We start from the raw sequence: 22,562 nt of genomic DNA on the forward strand, positions 1-22,562 counted from the left end.
ACATTCTAGATTTACTAACTGAAGTTAAATTCCATAGCTGCCATGATGGAATGCTAACCTGCGTTCAAAATGTTTTAGCCTAGGCCTCTGGATTACAGATCCAGTAACACTAATAGAACATAGAACATAGAAAAGTACAGCACAATACAGGCCCTTCGGCCCACGATGTTGTAGCGTGGAATAATCCTAATCCAAAAATAAAATAACCTAACCTAACCTACATTCCCCTCAATTCACTGCTGTCCATGTGCATGTCCAGCAGTCGCTTAAATGTCACTAATGACTCCGCTTCCACGACTACCACTGGTAAACTATTCCATGCGCTCACAACTCTCTGGGTGAAGAACCTCCCTCTGACGTCTCCTCTATACCTTCCTCCTAACACCTTAAAACTATGACCCCTCATGGCAGTCAATCCTGCCCTGGGGAAAAGTCTCTGGCTATCGACTCTATCCATGCCTCTCATTACCTTGTACACCTCAATCAGGTCACCTCTCTTCCTCCTTCTGTCCAGAGAAAAAAGTCCGAGCTCAGTCAACCTCTCCTCGTAAGACAAGCCCTCCAGTCCAGGCAGCATCCTGGTAAACCTCCTTTGCACACTCTCCAAAGCCTCCACATCTTTCTTATAATAGGGCGACCAGAACTGGACACAATATTCCAAGTGTGGTCGCACCAGGGTTTTGTAGAGCTGCAGCATAACCTCACGGCTCTTAAACTCGATCCCCCTGTTAATGAAAGCCAAAACACCATATGCTTTCTTCACAACCTTATCCACTGGGTGGCAACTTTGAGGGAGCTAGCACTTGAACACCAAGACCCGCTGTTCCTCCACACTGCTGAGAATCCTGCCTTTAATCCTATATTCAGCATGTAAGTTCAACCTTCCAAAATGCATTACTTCGCATTTATCCAGGTTGAACTCCATCTGCCATTTCTCAGCCCAGCTCTGCATTCTGTCAACGTCTCGCTGAAGCCTGCAATAGCCCTCGATACTATCAACGGCACCTCCAACCTTTGTGTCATCAGCAAACATACTAACCCACCCCTCAACCTCCTCATCCAAGTCATTTATAAAATCTACAAAGAGCAGAAGCCCAAGAACAGAGCCCTGCGGGACACCACTCAGCACTGACCTCCAGGCAGAATACTTACCATCTACAACCACTCTCTGCCTCCTAATACTCTGCCATTGCCTCCCTTCCAAATCTTATGAAGTATATCAAAGTGGGGATCAGTCCCAGGTCCTTTTCCAGCCAATACCAATGGTTGGCTTGTCTGTGCAAGCTGAAGAAAGGATGCCATTTAGTAAGCCTCCTCCATCTTTATGTCCAGTTTAGAGATGGTGAGTAGCATAAAGACATGGAAGGGTTAATCAGAGGGCTCAACAGCAGTGCTAACCTGGGAAAGATGAGCATTGCTGGAGAACAGCAAAGCAAGGGATGGTTCAAAATGGAGGCATTCATGAAAGATTCCAGAATAAGTAATAAAAAGCAAGGTTCAGAACTGTAAGAGTCCTCAGTGTGGTAGGGAATGTGGTGGAGAGTGACGTAGTTGCTTCTGAGACGAGGGTCCTGAATTTAAGTGAAGGAAATTATGATGTTATGAGGCACAAGCTGGCAATGATAAATTGGAGATCATTAGTTAAAGAGATGATGGTAGGTAGGCAATAGTAAACATTCAAACAATGCATGGACAAAAAGCAAAGTCCAGCAGAAAACAAGAAACAAGGGCAGACCATGGCCAACAAGGGAAATTAGGGACAGTGTTAAATCCAAGGAAATAAACAACAGACTGGAGGATTGGGAACAGTTTAGATTCCTAGAAAGGAAGACAAAGAGACTGATTAAGATGGAAAGAATAGGGATTAAGTGTAAGCTTACAGAAACATACAAACCGATAGTAAAAGCTGCCACAGGAACATGAAGATAAAAATCAGTACAAATATATGTCCCCTAAAATCAGAAACAGGGGAATTTATAATGGGGAACAAAGTGATGGCAAACCAATCAAAACATACTTTAGTTCTGTCTTCACAAAGGGGGACAGAAATAACATGCCCAAAATACGTGGAATGGGAAGGGGGAATTAAAAAAAATTATTAGTGGAGAAATGGTACTGGAGAAATTAACAGGATCAAAGGCAGATAAATCCCCAGGGCCTGGTAACCTTCACCCCAGAGTGGTTCAGGAACTGGCCCTAGAAACAGTAGATGCATAGTGGTCATCTTCCAAAACCATACAGATTCTGAAGCAGTTCATATGTATTGGAGCATAGCTGACATAACCCTACCATGTAAGAGGGTAGACAGAGAGAAAACAGCGAATTATAGACATTGGTAGTGAGAAAAATGCTAAATTACATATGAGAGAAGTAATAGCAGAGCACTTGAAATATAGTGACAAGATAGGACAGAGCAGACATTTACAAAAGGCTTGACAGATCAGCAAGAATTTTTTGAGGATGTAATTAGATGCTTGGATTAAGAGGGGTGAGGCAGTAGGTATAGTTTCCTTGAATTTCCAGAAAGCTTTCAATTTGGTCCCATGTAAGGGATGAACACGGAAAATTATAGCAGATGGAACTGGAGGTCACATACTGGAATTGCTCAAGAACTAGTTAGCACACACAAAACAAAGAGTAGGAATAAATGGATCTTTTCTAACTGGCAGTTATCGACTAGTGGAGTACTACAGAGATCTGTTCTTGGACCCCAGCTATTCAAACATATGTTGAGGATTTAAGTAAGAAAACTGTGTGTCATATCTCCAGGTTTGCAGTTGACACAAAGCTGTGTGGTAGTTGTAAGAAGGATGAAGAGAATCTTCAGTACAATTTGGACATGATAGATAAGATGCAGTATTTGTGGACAAAGGTAAGGCTGTGTGTGACATATACAGGTGGGAAGATTATAACCTGAAAGGGAATAGATTGGGAAAGGGAGAGTTGCAACAAGTCCTCAGGGTCTTTGTGCACCTGTCATTCAAAGAACACAGATGCCATAGGTGGTAATTAAGAAAAATAGTGTGTTGACCTTCACAGCCAAAGGATTTGACTACAAAACCAGGGATGGCTTGCTGTAACTGTACAGAGCATTGACAAGACCCTACCTGGAATATTATGTGCAGATTTGGTCTCCGTATCGGAAGATGGGTGTTCTGGCCATCAAGGGTGTACAGCAAAGGTTTACCAGAGTAATCCCTGGGATGGCAGCGCTGAAATATGAGGGGGGACTGGATTGATGAAAACTATATTCACGAGAGTTAAGAAGAATAAGGGGAGAATCTGGCAGGCGCCCATTATAATTCTAAAAAGGATTAGACATGGTAAACACCAGGAATGATGTTCTTGATGGCCAGTGAGTCCAGAACCAGGATTACAGTGTAAGGATAAGGAGTAGGCAGTTTAGGACAGAGTTGGGAAAAAAAATTTCACTAAGAGAGTGGTGAGCCTGTGGAATTCTCTGCCAAAGGATACTCTTAAGAGCAAAATGTGAAAGACTTGCAAGAAAGATGCAGATGTAACTCTTAGGGATAAGAGGACCACAGGAGTTGTGAAGAAAGCGAGAGCAGGATACTGAGTTGGATGATCAGCCATGACCATATTGAAAGAAAGACTAGGCGCAAAGGGTTGAATGGCCTAATCCTGCTTCTATATTCTATGTTTCTAACTTGCCTCAAAAATATGCATACATACGATTGTATGTCTTACAGCCTTAGGACTCATTCATTTTTCTTTATTCTTCCATTGATGTGGGCATTGCTGGCACAGTCAGTGTTTATTGCTGATTCTAAACTGCCCTTGAGAAGATGAAGCAATCTAAGGGGTTGCTTTATCCTAAATAATGTCAGGCTTCTTGAATCTTTTTGGAGCTGCACTCATCCAATAAAATGGAAAATAGTCCATTCCTGACTTCTGCTTTGAACGTGGTTTGTTCATTTTTGGAGATGGTCATCAACTGGCACTTATGTGGCACTTGCATAATACATATTCTATGTGTACATTGTAGTACTGACTCTGTAACTAGAATAAGGCTCTCACTTTTAGAATTCAAACAGGTTGCTTCAGTCAGGTTGGGCGCCTCACTCATTCTCATTTCAGATATAGGCTGCTTGATTTCTGGACAGATAGCCAACAACTGAAAATCGCACACCAACGCAAAGGAATTTAATGCCCGACAGTGCAGCAAGGTAGGTAGCCTGGGGCCATTTACTCAGACAGGCGGGATTTTGGCTCTTTCCAGCTCAAACTGATCGAGTCCAAGGCAGAAAGGCCCAACGACATTTATACCTACTTAGGGTTTCATCTCCCCATCACTTGTTGGGTGTGGGTTGGAGTGGGTGCATGATATGCCTCGTAAAGAATTCCAAATGGCAGACATAAAAAGAAAATTTAACAGAATGTCACCTTTGCAGACTAGCATAGGCCATCCTGTTAGTAAATTGATACTCTGTGCTCAGTCGATGCCCTGAAAAATGGCACAACACGAAGCAATTTCACCCCCTTCTTTATGAGTCATTCAAGCTCACATTGGCAAAGACCAGTTTTAAATCATATATTCACCATTTCAAAAACAGTCACGCAATCAAGTTCAGGTCCACACATGACAGGCAAATGACTTCTTTAGAGATACTGTTGACCACTGGCAACATAACAAAATTCCTGAAATTTTAACTCAAATCCAGAAGCCTGTAATGTTAATTAAACTGCCCATTTCATCAGGCATTGCAAGCAATATGTTAACTTCCATCGACAAGAAATGCTCGGACGGGAAAAAAAAACAAAGTAGCAAAATTACTAGAATGGCTTTTCAGGAGCAATGCCTTCACAGTGAACGAAGTGTGTCCATCTAAGTTCATCTTCATAGTGGATTTTGTTTTCTTTTTTCATTCATGGAATGAGGGCATTGCTGGTTAGGCAGCATTTATTGCCCATTCCTAATTGCCCAGAGGGTAGTTAACAGTCAACCACATTGCTGTGGGTCTGGTGTCACATGTAGGTCGGACCAGGTAAGGATGGCAGTTTCCTTCCCTAAAGGATGTCAATGAACCAGATGGATTTCTTCTGACAATCGACAATGGATTTATGGTCATTGTTAGATTGTTAATTCCAGATATTTATTGAATTCAGATCTGCCATGGTGGGATTCGAACCCAGGTCCCCAGAACATTATCTGGGTCTCTGGATTAACCGTCCACTGATAATACTACTAGCCATCACCTCCCCTGTGGGCCTCAGAGTATCTGTGCCTAAAAGTGATGAAGGTCATTTTTATACCTGGCAACCATCACATCTATGAATCAGCCAAAAGATGCTGATGTCATTTTAACTTGGAAACAGCTTTACAACAGGAAATGCTTCGTGTAAAAAGCAACTGCTGCCCACGAAGCTGGCACTGACATTTTCATCTGATGACAATCCAAATGAGCCATTCTGTATGAATGGTGCTGAAAGTCTAATCTATTGCTGACTGCTTTCTGCAGGACAAATGTATCACTGCAGCAGAGGGAGCAGCTGAATCCAACTGTCAACAGTCCACTGAAGCACTTGACAGACAACACTGAAGCAGAAAACCTGTTTGAAGGCATGAACTCCATGCTTCCATAACCATTTGTCTTGAAACTACACTGAGGAATGTGACAGAATATTGAGAAGTCTAGCTAGTCCAATCACAATATCAACACAATCACTGCACCTTTTAACAAACTTCCAGGCATTGAGGTGAGACACTCATTAGGCAGCGATGAGTCGCCTATTAAGGGGAATTACAGGCGTTCGCGACATTAATAACTGCACATCTCACCTCATTGATATGCAGCTCCTTATGGTACCACCTGCCGTGGCCAAACATGATGCTAAGACCTACCAACGTGAAAACCTAACTGGTACTTGTCGAATTCAGCTCGCTGCTTGGTCCAAAGGATCTCTACATTGGTGTTTGTGACAGCGATTGACCTAAGTTGTTGCAAGGAATATTGATAATGGTAGAGGACAAGCCTTGACGGAAGGTGTGTCCAGCAGCAGATACAGACAATGTGATACGGTACTGGTGGGAAGATGGTGGAACCTATGCTGCCAAAGTGAAGAAGGTCATTGACCTTCTTCCTATATTGCCATGCACTCCTCCAGATAGCTGCAACTCCACTGACCAGGATAGCAACCATGGATCAGGCTGGCACGGCCTGGCACTGGAGCCTCTACTGCCACTGCACCACCCCATCCAGCAGGACCTTCAGGTTCCTGGCTCAAAAGCAGGGCACCAATTTTCCCTTTTCTCTCATGTCGTGGGCAAATATCAGGAACTGAACAAGGAAGCAATGGATTAATATTGCTATTTAGGTGCACGAGTAGCTTTTATGGAGAGGGATGCCAATCCATCCTGGGATATCCCAGCAATGGTGAGTGGTAGAATTGGGAATATAATTGCGTGATAGAAGCTTAGTAGAAACAAAGTTGGATGTTAATGAGTCGAGTTTGATAAAATATGAAAAAGATCTCAGGAGGCATCATGGTGAGAAGCCTTTCATGAAACTCAACAAAACTGGCACTTTGCCAAAACAATATAAGATTCAGAAGACAAGAACTGCTGATGGCCTGTGGGAAAATATTACTGCCAATGAAAATGAGGAGAGACAATGACTACATTCAGTGGAGGAACCAGCCCTACTATTGTCGTGGCATCGAATTATGTGTGATTGCTGATGTAGTTACTCTACCTTGCATGTCATCAAGAATGTTGTGAATTAATGTACTGTCAGCAGGAAGCAAGCAATAATGCTTCAAGCATTTCAACGAATTACTTACCTCACATTACACAGGTTAGACAGTGCTCAAGTTTTCAATACATGCAATATAGTTGTTTTGCTGCTTTATTACAGTATTTAATTTTCTTAGGATGTTGTTTCATTACGATTACTTAATTCCTGCTGCAGGATATTTCAGCTTTTTTCTTAAAGAATAATTTGAAGAAAGATTTGTCCAAAAGTCACGGTGGGCCTGAATATCACAGTCACCCCACAAGAGACAACTGCAAGGAAATGTTCAAAAGAAAGACAATTAGACATTAAACACGCTTTCCTAGCCAAACAAGGGTTTATTTTAGTACCAATAAGAATGGCATGAAATTATTAGTTTGAAACTTTATGTCAAATTATTAATAAAAATCTAGCATTGTGATACACTTGGAATTCATGCTGACAGTCATTGGAGAGGTTGCAATTGCAATGAATTTCAAACGTTTCTGCAATTAAACTGATGTATTAAAATAAAGTATCAACACCACTATTGCATTCCCAAAAGACAGCACTTTAAATGACTCTCAAAAGCAGGTTGTTGATTACGTGGAGGGTGCTGTATTTAACGGTAACCTTCAGGGAGTCCAAACAGAAACAAAATAGCCTGTTGGGGGTTGAATGGTTGAAAATCATCTTTTTTCCTGTATTGGAATCTCAAACAAATCTGTTACATCAGGATTTTGAGCATTTTCACCAGAAACTGGTTTGAACACTTCACAAATTGAACACTTTGTTAGGCACCAATGTTTATAGAATGCTGCCTGTATTGGCTGAAACCACTGAGCTTTGTCTGATGGACACATCCATAACTGCAGTTCAGGGGTAACCTAAAAACACAGTAAATACATACACTACACACATATACAACACACAATCAAATATATAATCCAACTATTCTTTAATTCCAAACAAAAATCAAGAATCCAATTCCAATGTACGAAACTGTATGCGCAGTTAACAATGAAAACAAAGCATGACTGACAAATAACAGTTCAGTAATAACTGTCCAAAAAGAAAACTGTGATAATTACAGAACTAAGTGGAGAACTGAGCAGTATATGCCAAATCAGTTCAATCTGCAACAGCGCTCTCAGATTATTTGCCAATCTCCAGGCTTTGCTGCAATTATCCCTTTCAGGATAGTTTGTTGTCCCTACAGGAGCAATACTATGCAAAAAAAAGTTAGAACCACTCTGATAACCTCAAATCTTCTTAATCTTTTCCATGCTGTTCTAACTTTGCAGATCTGATGCATTCTTACTTTCAAGCTTGCTTCTCCTATTCTGCTATCACCATGGTCTAAATCATTAGATAGCTAGTTGTGGTCATTATGAACAATCCATTGATAAGAAGATTCCCATACTAATTCCTGTCCTCTACAATAAATAAATATCACACCTATCTGGAATTAATTTCTGTTACATGTTAACTTCGTATTGTATTTTAAGACAGAATTCTAAAATCCAGTGCCTGTTTCTTGCCCTCTGACAGTGACGACGGAACTTAAGACTTTTATAATTGTGTAAGAAATTGCCTTGGTTGATGGTAAAAACATATTATAGGAATGACTACCCCTTATACACTGCAATGAATCTAAATATCAGGCTCTTTGTACAGTCAGCAGCTGGAATGATTTCCTCCTTTTCACTACTATAAAAAGAAATTTCTACATTAAACAGCTTAAAAAAGAGAAACCTAAACACTTCTTTGCCACCAACGATAAGTTTAAAGGAGGAGGGATGCACAAAAAGCCATGGTCAGAGCAAGAATGTTGCAAGCTTACAAGACTGCACCATAAAAAAAGAACTTGCTCACAAGAGCACTTGTGTGTGCAGGGTAAGTAAATAAGTGAAAAAGAATGAACACACTTATTACAGTGAAATTGAATATTTCCTCGAGATAGTAGGAACTGGAGATGCTGGAGAATCTGAGATAACAAGATGTAGAGCTAGATGCACACAGTAGGCCAAGCAGCATCAGAGGAGCAGGAAAGCTGATGTTTTGGGCCTAGACCTTTCTTCAGAAATGGGGGAGGGGAAGGGGATTCTGAAATAAATAGGGAGCGAGGGGGAGGTGGATAGAAAATGATTAAGGAGAACATAGGTGGAGAGGAGACAGACAGGTCAAAGAGGCAGGGTTGGAGCCAGTAAAGGTGGGTGCAGGGGGGGTAGTTAGTGAGGAGATAGGTCAGTCAATATTTCCTTACCTTCTTTTGCTTTTTTATGTTCATTTCTTTCTTTCTGTAGTGATTTTTCTAGTCTTGATCTATGTTCATAAACAACTGCAACAAAACACAGTTGAAAGTCAGTTCATTTCTTATTTAATTTTCAGGCATTACTGTTGACCATAAGATTTCCTTCTCGAACAAATAATGGCATAGGCAAAAGGTGAAAATAAGCATAAATTATGATTTAGCAATGATTAAACATTTTTAATGTTACTTTCCTTTGCAAATGCAATATTAGAAAACTGACAAATTTAACTGCCCATTTATTCACTTTAAAGGGAAGTTAATTTAACTTAACTCTGTTTGTTTATTTCACTGTTAGCAACTACATATATTACAAGTGTACAGAATTGCAGGAAATCTACTCCCTGCATTTACTGTTGAAGTGACTAATGATTTATTAACAAAGGCTACTTTAAAAGAGTCAAAAGCAACACAAATTTCAATTGATGCTCAGTTATTTTAGCAAGTATCTGTTTTTCTTCCCAGAATGCATTTGTAGCAGGTGCAACAATTTCTGAATAAAACTAATGAACTGCCACAGCAGCTTAATACCAATATTAAATCAACCGCATGGAGGGGTTAACAAAAAGCAATTACAACTCATAAAATCAAGCAATCTTTTGAACCATACATGGGAGTGTTTGAATAAATCAAAGGGCAGAATTTTCTACTCCCTTAAGTGGTCAGGACATGGCGAGAAAAATTAGGAAATCACAGCAACAACAAAAATCGGAATCTCAGTGTTGACGAAAATATTACCCATTTTTCCCTTAAAGTTTAGGTGTAGTTTCAGAAACTCACTATTAAACAGCAACTTCCTTATTTCCATACATTTGAATCTCATTATTAACTTAATTCCCTACAAACAACTTCCAATTCTCCTCTCTGTCCCTGAGAAATTGACAGAGCAAATTCCAAACATGGAACTCACAGCAGTTACCTGCTAGCTGCCAACCTTTACCCTAATCTATCTTCATTGAATATCCCTGCATGGCCCATGGCCACCATTCTCCTCCACCTTTCATCCACACAAGTCAGCACTGGCAAACCAGCAGCCTCACCTCGTCATCAATTCTGCTCTAGGTCCGACTCCATACTGATTCAGTTGTTCGACACTTGACTTTGGAGTGGAGTGACACAAGCAACTCACACGCTTCTGTCAGGTCACTTTGCATCTTCTAGATTTTTCCTATTGGTCTTCACTTTATTTCTTAGTACTCACTCATTCAGATCATACTAGGAGGCTGCCAGCCTCTGTGACTTTCATCACTTTCTAGCACAGAAGGCAGCACGTCACAGTTCAGACCACTGAACAGTCAAAGGGATGTGGACATGTCATTGAATGGCACTGTTCAATGTCAACGTAATACCTACAGCAAGTGGCCAATGGCTTACATGGTGAACACACTGTAAGCACCTCAACGAAATGGCCGTGACTGTAAGTCCTAGGGTAGCACTCCTTACTGGAGTCAAGCACGTACCCTTTGCGTGTAAAATGTGCACTTTGATAAGGCAACATTTTGATAAATGTTCCTTACTGAGGCATGACACTGACTTTTCAAAGTCTCCATACCAAACTGGGCCAGAGGTATAACTTCATAGTGACTGATGTGAGGGCTCAGGAGTACCATTAGTGAAATTAGTTATTTTACTAATGCCATCAAGAACAGGTACATCTACAATAGACAAGTTAGTAAGGACAAGATTAAGTAGCTGTTTGTTGCCCCACCTGCTGCATGCCCAGTCTGGAAGAAATGTCCTTCAGGACCAGGCCAGCTCAGCCAGTAGTCGTGTTAACAAGCCACGCTTGATGATTTATACTGAATCCCCTCCACTGAGCCCAGCACCACAAATAGAACGCATTCTGTTTACTTGCCGTAACAAAAGCCTGAACTTTTGTTATTTTGCACTTTATAAATTTCGTGCCTCCAAAATCCAGGTCATAAGACTATTGAATGTTTGCCTCATTAGCAGAGTAAGTGGACACAGAATTCCAACTGTTAACTTAGAAATGGTGAGGTGCTGAATATCAAGGAAATTTCATCCTCAGTTGAAACTGTATTGTATTCACTGCAAATGCTTGATACATATTTCAGTATGTTTCCACATTGACTCCCTCTAATTTCAAAATATCACGTCAATTGCTTGCTTGTTAAACATATTCAAACAAAGTGAGAAAAAATAAATAGATTATCCTCCCTGAGGAAGGAACTTGATGGGCTCTCCACTGTTTTGCTTCCTCGTGCAAACTGCCAAAACAGGGAAAATCCTGAAAGTACTAAATTGGATCGCTCACTATACTACAGCTGCACTTTCACAGCATCATACTTTAAACAAAGGCAAAGGATGAGAATATAAAACTTGGGAAGGAGACTGTACATCATGCGGTAACCTATAGATAATACAGTGCGGAACTGGAGGAACGCATGCAAGCCAAACAGCATCAGAGGAGCAGGAAAGTTGATGTTTTGGTTTGGGGCCCTTCTTCAAAAATGGGAGAGGGGGAACTGAGCTCAGGAATAGATAGAGAGGAGGGGTGTGGCTGGGGAAGGTAGGTGGGATGGTGATGGGTGAGTGCAGGTAGGGAGAGATGGGGATTTGTCAGTGAGGTGGGAGGAGCAGACAGGTGGGAGAGACGATGGACAGGTTGTGACAGGTCATGGAGGCGGGAGTGAGAGGGACGGTTGGGAATGGGATGAGGACGGGAGATTTTGAAACTGGTAAAATCCACATTTAGGCCATTGGCCTATAGGCTCCCGAGGCGGAATAGGAGATGCTGCTCCTTCCGGTTTCCGGATGGCATCACTGTGACACTGGAGGGGACCCAGGATGGAGTGGGAGGAGGATATGAAATGATTCGCGACTGGAAGGTTTTGTTGTTTGTCGCGAACTGAGCGCAGGTGCTCCCCAAAGCAGTCTCTGAATTTCTGCTTGGTCTCACTGATGTATTGGAGCCCACATCGGGAGCAACAGATACAACAGACAACATTGGCAGATGTGCAGGTGAGCCTCTATCTGATGTGAAAGATTTATTTGATGCCTGGGATGGGGGTGAGAGGGCAGGTGTAGGGACACGTGTAGCACTTCCTGCAGTTGCTGGGAAAGTTGCTGAGGGTGGCGGGGCTAGTGGGAAGTGTGGAGCAGATGAGGGAGTCATGGAGACAGTGGTCCCTAAAAAAGGCAGTTGGGTGGACAGGAAACTATCTCTTTGGTTGTGGGGTCGGATTGTAGGTGGTGGAAGTGACAGTGAACGATATGTTGAATCCAGACGTTAGTGGGGTGATATGTGAAGACAAGGGGGATTCTGTCTTTGTTTTTGTTAGGGGAAGGGGTGTGAGGGTAGAAGTGCAGGAAATGCAAGAGATCCAATCGAAAGCATTTTTGACCACTGAAGGGGAGAAGTTGTGGTCCTTGAGATAAGAGGGCATCTGAGATGTTTGGGAGTGAAACACCCCATCTTGGGAACAGACACGGCAGAGGCGGAGGAATTAGGAATAGGGGATGGCATTCCTGCAGGAAAATGGGTGAGGAGGTGTAGTCTAGGTAGTTGAGAGAGTCGGTAGGCTTGAAATAAATATCACAGGTTGCCACACTGACACCAGGAGGCCCCTATGGGAGGTCGCCACACCAACACCAGGAGGCCGCCACACCAACACAAGGAGGCCCCTACGGGAGGTCACCACACCAACACCGGGAGGTTGCCACACCTACACAAGGAGGCCCTTACAGGAGGTCGCCACACCAACAGTTGGAGGCCCCTTCAGGAGGTCACCACACGACACCAGGAGGCCCCTATGGGAGGTCGCCACACCGATACCGGGAGGTCACCACACCAACACCAGGAGGTCGCCACACCAACACCGGGAGGCCCCTACGGGAGGTCACCACACTATCACCGGGAGGCCCCTATGGGAGGTCGCCACACCAACACCAGGAGGTCACCACACCGACACCGGGAGGCCCCTACGGGAGGTCACCACACCGACACCGGTAGGCCCCTACGGGAGGTCACCACACCGACACCGGGAGGTCACCACACCCACACCGGGAGGTCGCCACACCCACACTGGGAGGCTCCTACGGGAGGTCGCCACATCAAACACCAGGAGGCCCCTATGAGAGGTCGCCACACCAACACCGGGAGGCCCCTACGAGAGGTTGCCACACCAACACTGGGAGGCCCCTATGAGAGGTCACCACACCAACACCGGGAGGCCCCTACGGGAGGGTGCCACACCAACACCAGGAGGCCCCTACGGGAGGTCGCCACACCAACACCAAGAGGCCCCTACGGGAGGTCGCCACACCAACACCAGGAGGCCCCTACGGGAGGTTGCCATACCAACACCAGAAGGCCCCTACGGGAGGTCGCCACACCAACAAAGGGAGGCCCCTACGGGCGGTCGCCACACCAACAAAGGGAGGCCCCTACGGGCGGTCGCCACACCAACACCAGGATTTCGCCAAGCTATGCTGGAAGGGCACTGTGCCAGCGGAGGGCAGGATTTCTCGTTCGCCAGAGACTGTGAATCAAAGAAGAAAACCAGACACAGCAGACGAGCTCTGGCTGGAGTGTCCTACTCTGCTGCTACCTGTACCCAAGATGCGCCAGTCTTGGTTACTTAGCAGTGCTCGTGTCTGTGAGGCAGGAGATTGTAGGTCAAGATCCACTCCACAAAATGTACGAACAAAACAGCTGACATTTCAGTCCAGGATGAGGGATGCTTCAATGTTGGGTGCCAACTTCGGGACATGACATTAAACTGCAGTCCCTTTCTCTCTCAGGTAAATGTAGAAAAACGACAGCGTTCAAAAATCACTTGCATTCTCACAGTGTCAGACCCATACTTGCTGCTTAACTAACTAAAGCAACACATCCAAACATCAATCTTGGCTGCTGTATGTGGTAAATTACTGAGTTCAAATTGTGTTTACGTTGCTGAGCAATCATCTGCAGAGAGTTTTGGAATAAACCTGAGGTGATATTTCAATGCAAACATTTTCTTCATTAATTTTGCTGATTGAAGCTGAACGAGACTGCTCACAGCCTTAGCATCTTGTCTGACTATTAACCTATCACATAATCTCTCCATCAGCAAGACCACCTATTTGCATACCTTGAATATCACTATTCTTAGTCACTGCCTCAGCCAACCTGCCACTGAAACCATCCATCCCTGCACTTATAACCTCAGGGTAGATGATTCTGAATTTTTTTGACTGGTCACCCACCTTCCACCCTCTGTGAACTACAGCTCACTCAAAACTCTGCTGCTCATATCCTAACTCAAGCTGAGTCCTGAAACAAAAACATAAATTATTTGCAAAACTCAGCACGACTGGCAGCATTTGCGGGAAGAAAACAGAGTTAATGTTACAAGTCCAGTGATTCTTCATCAGAACTGATACTTCATTTATAGCAGTCTAACTTCCACTTCAGTTTATAGCTCCAAAATTAAAATGTGGTTTCTTACAAGACCATATGAGGCTGAACATGCGAAGACTCGTTGAGGTTGAAAAAGAAGTATTGAATACTTACATCACAGAATCTGATCCACATTCAGAATTATCAGTATAATTAGTGAAGTCACATATTACTACTTTGCAAACAATTTAGTTTACTATAATAATGTATTAGCACCTAATGTACTATATTTTGCTACTTCTTAATTTAAACTTTTGTTAAGTCCAACTTATGGACTAGAGCTTACAATACTTGGTATTCTACAGTCATTTTGGTCTATTATCTACAGCATTAAAATGACATTATCATAATTTGCTACAAATGACAAACAGGATCTCCTTTTGACTTTCACTGTGACAGAAATTTTTCTGGCCTTCCACCTCATTAGTCTATAAAATATTTGTAGGGGTACACAGTAATATCTATCAGCAAAGTAATCTCCCTCAGAGGCAATCTGCATTAATTGCACTTGCTTTAGATCTTCTATGACAATAAATTTATACAACATACTTACATGCATTAGCATAGCATCGTTTCTCTAAATTGCTGTAATCAATGCAGCAGGTCACCCAGCCCGGATTAAATAACCTTTGGAGAAGATCACCATAATGATTAAGTTCAAGCCCATTGAGTATGGCATATTTCCCGCACCTGCATCCACTGCTCTTCACTGCATGATTTATGTAAGTGAATTTACCACATAGAAGCTGAATCAGGATTACTAATCAATCCTCACCATCAATCTTTGGGGTGCTATTACGTACAAAGGCATCAGTCATAATAAAACCATCTTCTCAGAGTCTCTGCAACGAAATAACCAGGTTATAAAAATTATTCTCAAAGCCAATGTCCCATAACTATGCATCCATCTCAATGATCATCCTCCACTCGAATTTTGCAATGATACATTAATTGCTTATATTTAAAAGGGTTTTACGTGCAGGTTTCGCACTAATAGCACCTTGCAGCCGTACATACATCAACTGATTGTCTACCAAACAAAAAGATGCTGACTAATCATCCCCCTCTACTTGACATGTACCCAAATACATCAATATTCATTTAATTGTTTGCTCAGGTGATGTATTAACCTAGCATGTTATATAAAAAAAGCTGCAAAAGACTGGCTAACATCCAAAATATAAAGTAAATATATGAAGGATATTTGTTACTGTGAAGATTATAACCGTAAAAAGATTGATTCTCTAATCCAGTCACCAGCAGCACAATGTCTCTTCAATCAAACTTGGCCATCCTACGTAATAAAAGAAATCTTGAACAAGTTCTTAAGCAATCAGATTTCAATGTTGAAATAAATAATTTAAAACCTAACTATGAATATTTCACATGAAGTGTCCCATGATTTCTAAGTATTTGCTGCAGAGTCTGATCCAATGTTGATATTAGTCTTTCTAATGGTGATCATTTTAATCTTAACGGACATCGTCTTAAGTTTCATTTTTGTTGAACCACATAGAGGGTTTCTGTCTGTGAGGCCAAGTGAGTTTTCTCGCACTATCATACCAAACCCACTTCAATACTGAGATTCCACACTCCTATGGGACCCTGCCGGTCCGACACTAATCCAATTTGTCGATGTACCTACTAGTGGTGGGACGTTCTAGCAGCCCTGGTGCTGGCAACATGTTTAAATGTCTGTCATGCAACTGCTCAAATGCGAGCAAACCAAAACTGCCATGCAGTTTGAAAAATTAACCTAAAAACATGGCAGACAAGTGAAATTAGTGCCCTACTCTGCAGGTCGGGATCTGGACATCCTGGTGGATAGGGTAGTCCAGAGGAGGGCTGGCCTATTCTCCCAGGACAGGCAATGGAGGTCATGACAACAGATCCTGCTGGCCTGGCCTGGGGTTGCCACCCATATCAATGATGCCCAGCAATGCCACAAGAATGTCAATGACTTTCTCCGTGCTGTCAGGTAAGCACCACTATCTTTTCATTACCTCACACTCTCTGTCCTACAACCACCTCCCATGTTCAACCAAGACCCATAATCTAACACTCTTATTATTGCATGCAGCATGTTCTCTCCCCAGAACCCTGCTAGACTTGCATGCCTCTGTGCTGCCTACTCACTCACTCAGGACACTTCACCAACTTTCCCTGACCTACATCAACACAAAAAGCTGTACCACCCACTTTCATCTCACACAATCTATGTCCTTCTCTCATTGCAGGAGAAAATGGCTAATAATAGAGACAAAAGCACCAGGATGGGTGGAAGTGGATATGACATTTGGTTTCTTGCCCACTAAGAAGACAGGATCTTGACCCTTGTTCGCAAGGAATCAAGACTGGGCCTATGGAGGCAGAGGAAGATCATGTCTCAGCAACCGAGAAAGAATGTCCATTGCTGTACTACTTTTCCACTACAACGACTGTGAATGTATTATTAACATGCCAGTCACCTTTACTGGATCCATCCCCGCCTCTTTGACTTGTCTGTCTCCTCTCCATCTATCTTCTCCTTTATCCATCTTCTATCCACCTCCCTCTGTCTCCTTATTTATTTCAGAATCCTCTTGCCCTCCCCCAATTCTAATGAAGGGTCTAGGCCTGAAACGTCAGCTTTCCTACTCCTCTGATGCTGCTTAGCCTGCTGTGTTCATCCGGCTCCACACTTTGTTATCTTGGATTCTCCAGCCTCTGCAGTTCCTACTATCTGTCAGAAGAACTCAGGTTTTTTTTCACTTTAATAGCAGAGGCTGAGGGGAGACTTGATAGAAGTCTATAAAATCATGAGATGCACAGATATGGTTGACAGAATCATTTTCCCAGAGTTGAAATGTTTGAAACTGGGGCGTGTGCATTTAAGGTTGGGGGAAGACTTCCAAGGAGATGTGAAGGACAAGGTTTTTACACAGAGAATGGTAGGAATCTTGAGTGCACTGACAGGGGTAGTAGCGGAGGCATTTATAATAGGCGCATTCAAGGCAGTTTTAGATAATCATGTGAAAATGCAATGAATGAAGAGATATGGACTAATGGCAGGCAGAAGGGTTCAACCTGGCATCAGGTTCAGCATAAAATCTGGGCTGAAGGGCCCATTCCTGTGCTTTACAGTACCATGGTCTCTGTTCTATATTGGACACCAGGGGCCAACATCTCAGGGTATGTTCCATTGTACAGGCTACACACACTCCACATTCAAATTTTGGCTTCTGACATGAGCCAGCCTCTAAGAACCATCATTGTAAATTTCTAGTTCACATACAGTACGCTCAGGAACACAAATTGGGTGACTGCCACAGATTCCGAGGTCAAGCAGTATAAGTATCTGCTGGATATGGGCACAGGCCTGCACTTCACCACTTATAGCCATCGATACTCAATACAAACAGCAAAACCACAGCTGAACAAAGGAACTTATGCTCACTCGAGGCACCTCTTCTAACACAAGCAAGGCTGATTGAACGCTTAAATGACATTTTCCTACACTATCGCCAAACCTATAGCGTTAATGATATTAAACATTTGTCGCCCTCTTCCACAGCCCTCTGAAGAAGAGAATTCCAAAGATCTCCTGATCTCAGTTCTAAATTGTGCTCCCTGGTTCAAGACTCCCCAGCCAGGGGAAAACCCTTCAGTTATCCTGTCGATCAATACAAGTATTTTGTAAGATCTGCTCTTATTCTTTGATGTGGTAGAGAATACAGCCCCAGTTAGCCTACTCTCTCTTTATAGGACAGTCCCATTATCCTGGGAATGAGTCTGGTGAACGTTCATTGCAATCTCTCTACTGTAATAATGCCATGATAAGGAAACCATAATTACACACAGTATTCAAGATTTGGCCTAACCAAGCTCCTACACAATTAAAAGATTTCACTACACCTGTATTCAAAGTCTTTTTTCGAAAAAGGCTAACATTCCATGAGTATTCCTGGTAGCATGCTGCACCTGCATTTGAACCTTCAGTAACTTACCGACAGAACAAAAGTTCCTTTGTATACTGACACTTTCCAACTTCTCACTATTCAAAATTACTCTGCACATCTGTTCTTCCTGCCAAAGTGGATAGCCTCACATTTTTCTACTTTAAACATTATTTGCCATGTTCTTGTCCAATCACTAAACCTGTCCAAATCCTCCTGAAAATGTTTTATATCTTCCTCACAACACAAATTCCAGTATATTGTTTGTATCATCCACAAATTTGGATATAATATAATTGGTCACCAACTCCAAATCATTAGTATATAGTGTGAACAGTTGGGGGTAAGTACTGACCCTGTGGTACCCCAAAGTTAGCCAATGTGAAAATGACCTATTTATTCCTACTCTCTGTTTGTTAGTCAATCCATGACAGTAACTTATATACTAAACGCTAACCGTTTTGTTGACCAGCTTCCTGCAGAGGACCTTATCAAATGCCTTCTGTAAATCCAAATATACTACAGCCATCAACTCTCCTTTATTGATTTTAATGATAATTTTGGTACACGTGACAATAAAATCAAAATCAAAATCAAACATCCTATACTAGGCGCTTCAACATGATGCTCTAGAAACCATCATGAAGACATTTCAGAAACTCCATTGTTTTGGTGCTCAGTTGTTTTATTGTCAACATCTTCTCCACATTAAAGATGAGAAGTTGAATGAGAAGCAGCCTACCATCTAACTTTAGTCCTTCTGCTCTACCTTGGGCTGTCTTACTTCTGTAAAGTAAGAAGGGCAAAAATTAAGGGTGGCACAACAATTACTTTTGGCGCAAACGGAGAGATGTTACTGAACAACTGAGTAGGCAGCACAGCGGGAATGCAGAGTTATTGGTGTCATGGGATGAGGTGAATGCAAGTGAAGGAACATACTACAGGCAATAATGAGAGTGTTAGAGCTTCAGTCCTGGTGGGGGGTTAGTACAGTAAATATATAGTGAGTGTGCAGTATCAGAAAGAAGATGGTGGCACTTATGCTGGAAGCATAAGTTCTTCCACTGGTGTGCATTTCTCCAGATTGGTGAGACTGCTTTGATCTAGGTGGGAACCTTAGGCCAGGCTGGCATGGTCTGGTGCGGTAGCCTCCTCCGCTGCCCTGGGAATAGAGGACATGACTCTTCTGCACCATCCCATCCAGCAGGACCTCCAGGTCCCTACACACAAAGTAAGGTATCAATTTCCCCATAGCTGCCGTATGCAACCCAAATGACAGAAACTTAGCAGCACAGCTTCAAACTAACAGTGCTCAACTGGGTATACAGCAACATGTTAAAGATGGCATCTGCACAGGGGATGCCAGTCATTTCTGGGGCATCCCTGCAGTGGCTAGTTGTCTAGGAGCTGCACAAGACAAAATGAGGCTAGCATAAGCTAGGAGCTGCCCCATACTGACAGGGTAGGCAGTTAGGAAGATGAATTTGTTAAGTACAGTGAGACATCTCACTAGGCCTCACAGCAAAAAAAATCCTCCATCAAACTTAACGCAACTGACACTGAGCCAGAAAAGTAACATCCAACTCAATATTTCAGGATGCCCAGCACTTTTCTGTCTTATTCTATCACATTTATACTGCATTCAGTCTTTATAAGTACGTTACACTACAGCATACTTCTTAAATCACAGCATTCTTGCCAAAAATAACAAAGTACTCGTTCTTTAAAATTTCCAACAATTTTTTTAAAATCTGAAGAACAGGATTCATACTTGTGAATTTTCAGTAAATTTTCAATTTTGAAAATTGACAGCAAATTAATTCACTGTCAGAGAGGTTATTTACTGTGTTTAAGATTTGTCATGCATCAAAAATTTACTTAATGTGAATGAAGCAGCTGTAATATTATTTGACATGTTCAGTGGATGTCTACTAAGTAAACATACCAAGTTCACACCCTCTATATGGTTTAATGCCAAATCCCTTAGCAAAACACTGATGTAGCAAAAGGCTGAGTAAAGCTGTGTGATGCAAACTCAGGAAGGACACCAATGGATCGCTGCATAGATTTTCACAAATGGTACCTGGGGCAGATGTTTCCTGCTTCTGAAGATTTCCAGAATTTGGGACCATATGTGTGATTTGTCCCTGATGGTGAAACATGGCCACATACAACTTCCTAACAGAGGAGGAAAGCTAATAGGTTGACTTTGGGAGCAACATCCAATAAAAGGATAGTGGGTGGGAGGAGCACATGCTGGGCCAATGGGAGGCATTGGCAGTGATGGGTGGCAGGCAGGAGAAGGCAGTGATATCATGAGAGGAAAGTACACTCTGAGAAACTGCACATTACTTAAAATTATTTGTGGCCACCATAGCCAGGCTATCATATTGGAGGAGACCCATTCCATAGGACATAGCTGGGAGCCAACGGCAGAAGAGTCTGTGAGAATACAAATACAGAGTCCCTCAGCCTACTGCCAGGAGGTTGCCTTCAGGACCATATCAGTTTTCACTTGGAGAAACTGTTCATCCACCACAGCCGTGCCCTACCTTGCCAGTTAACTGGCTCTAATTAGTCTCCCAATGCAAAGGGAAACACCCCTCTCTTAAGTGATGCATCATTCTCAAAACTCACCACCAACTGCAACCAAAACCACCTCCTCACACTTCATTCCTAATGTCAAAAGTTAAGCTGCAATGAGAGATTAAACAAACCTTTTTTTATTATTATTATTCATTCACTCATGGCATATGCGCATGGCTGTCTGGACCAGCACTGATTACCCATACTCGCTGCCCTTGAGTTGATGTTGGAGAACTGCCTTCATGAGTTGCTGCAGTCTACATAATGTGGTACACCCACAACGATGGGAGGTAAGGAGTTCCATGATTTTGACCCAGCGACCCTGAAGTAACATAATATACTTGAGTCAGATGGTGAGTTTATTGAAGGGGAACTTGCGGGTGGTGGAGTTCCCACACATCTACAACCCTCACCCTTTATGATGGTGGAAATCAGGTGCTTACAGGGCATTTCTGAAAGGCCTCCAATGAATTGCCACAGTGCTACCACTTTGCTCTGGTGCTAAATAAGGTTCTAATCAAGCAGGCTATGTCCTGGATGGTGTCAAGCTTCTTCATAGTTGTTGAAGTTTCACTCATTTAGGCTGGTGGTCACATTTCCATCAAACATCTCAGTTGTTCTTTATTGATAGTGGACAGACTTTGAGAAGTCAGGAAGTGAGCTAGTCATCACTGTATTCTGAGGTTCTGCCTGCCTTTTGTAGGTACAATATTTATGGTACAATATATTATACAATATAGCTGGTCTAGTTATGTTTAGGTCAATGGCAACCCCAAGATGTGGATGGAAATGCCACTGAATATCACTGACTGATATGTAAGATTGTCTCTTGTCGCAGATGGTCATCAGTTTGTGTGGTGAGAATGTAACTTGCCACTTGTTAATAGAAGCCTGGATGTGGTCCTGGTCTTGCAGCATACGAACACAAACTACTTCAGTTTTTGAGCTCTTCCAAGTATGTAATTACATTGATATAAATTTGCGTTAAAACGTATCAGCTCTGACTCACTGCGAAGACTCTTCCTCAAAATCAAAAAAGGTCTAGGTTTAAAACCCACTTTGAAGATCCAAGTGCACAAACCAGGCTAAAACTTCAGGGCAGTGCAAAGGAAGTGCAGCACTACTAAAGTGTAACCGTTCAGTTGATATCTTCAAATGTGTTATCTCAAAGTCTCATATTGATCTAAAAACTAGCCTACAGCAGAATGCAAAGAATGTATGAGTCTTTCCGGGTAACATTAATCCTGAAATAACACAACTAATAAAAATTTATCAGGTCATTTATCTCATTGTGGTTTATGCGACCTTGTAAACAGACTGCTGTAGTTGCCTAAAATGTTACCATGACAACATTACAAAAGTGCTTCATTAGCCTTAAAAGTATTTGAGACGTTCTGAGAATATGGACGGTGCTGTAGAAGCACAAGTTCCTTCTTGTAGGTTGTTGGCAGAAGATGGTAACAGCTGTGATCCGCAGCCAATGGTACATAAAGACAAGCAGCTTCTATAAATCACAAGTCTGTAAAATGATTTGACTGTGCTTTGTCAGAAAACTGCATTCATTGACATTTGCAAGAGGTTTAAGTTAAAAATAG

The 22,562-nt window shown here is 42.4% G+C and overlaps 1 protein-coding gene across 4 annotated transcripts in view; it reads right to left on the reverse strand.

The window, feature by feature from the left end:
- golim4a (golgi integral membrane protein 4a) overlaps positions 1-22,562 on the reverse strand; it is a 99,494-nt gene that overhangs the window by 63,659 nt on the left and 13,273 nt on the right. For 3 of the 4 annotated variants that reach the window (XM_048541999.2, XM_048542000.2, XM_059651075.1), the window contains exon 2: positions 8,998-9,072. In XM_048541999.2, the coding sequence (XP_048397956.1) occupies positions 8,998-9,072 (75 nt within the window). Of the gene's footprint in view, positions 1-6,801; positions 7,025-8,997; positions 9,073-22,562 lie in introns of all 4 variants that reach the window. The other variant, XM_048542001.2, reaches the window with a different exon arrangement.

The sequence above is a fragment of the Stegostoma tigrinum genome, chromosome 14, assembly GCF_030684315.1.
Source record: "Stegostoma tigrinum isolate sSteTig4 chromosome 14, sSteTig4.hap1, whole genome shotgun sequence".
Taxonomy (NCBI): Eukaryota; Metazoa; Chordata; class Chondrichthyes; order Orectolobiformes; family Stegostomatidae; genus Stegostoma; species Stegostoma tigrinum.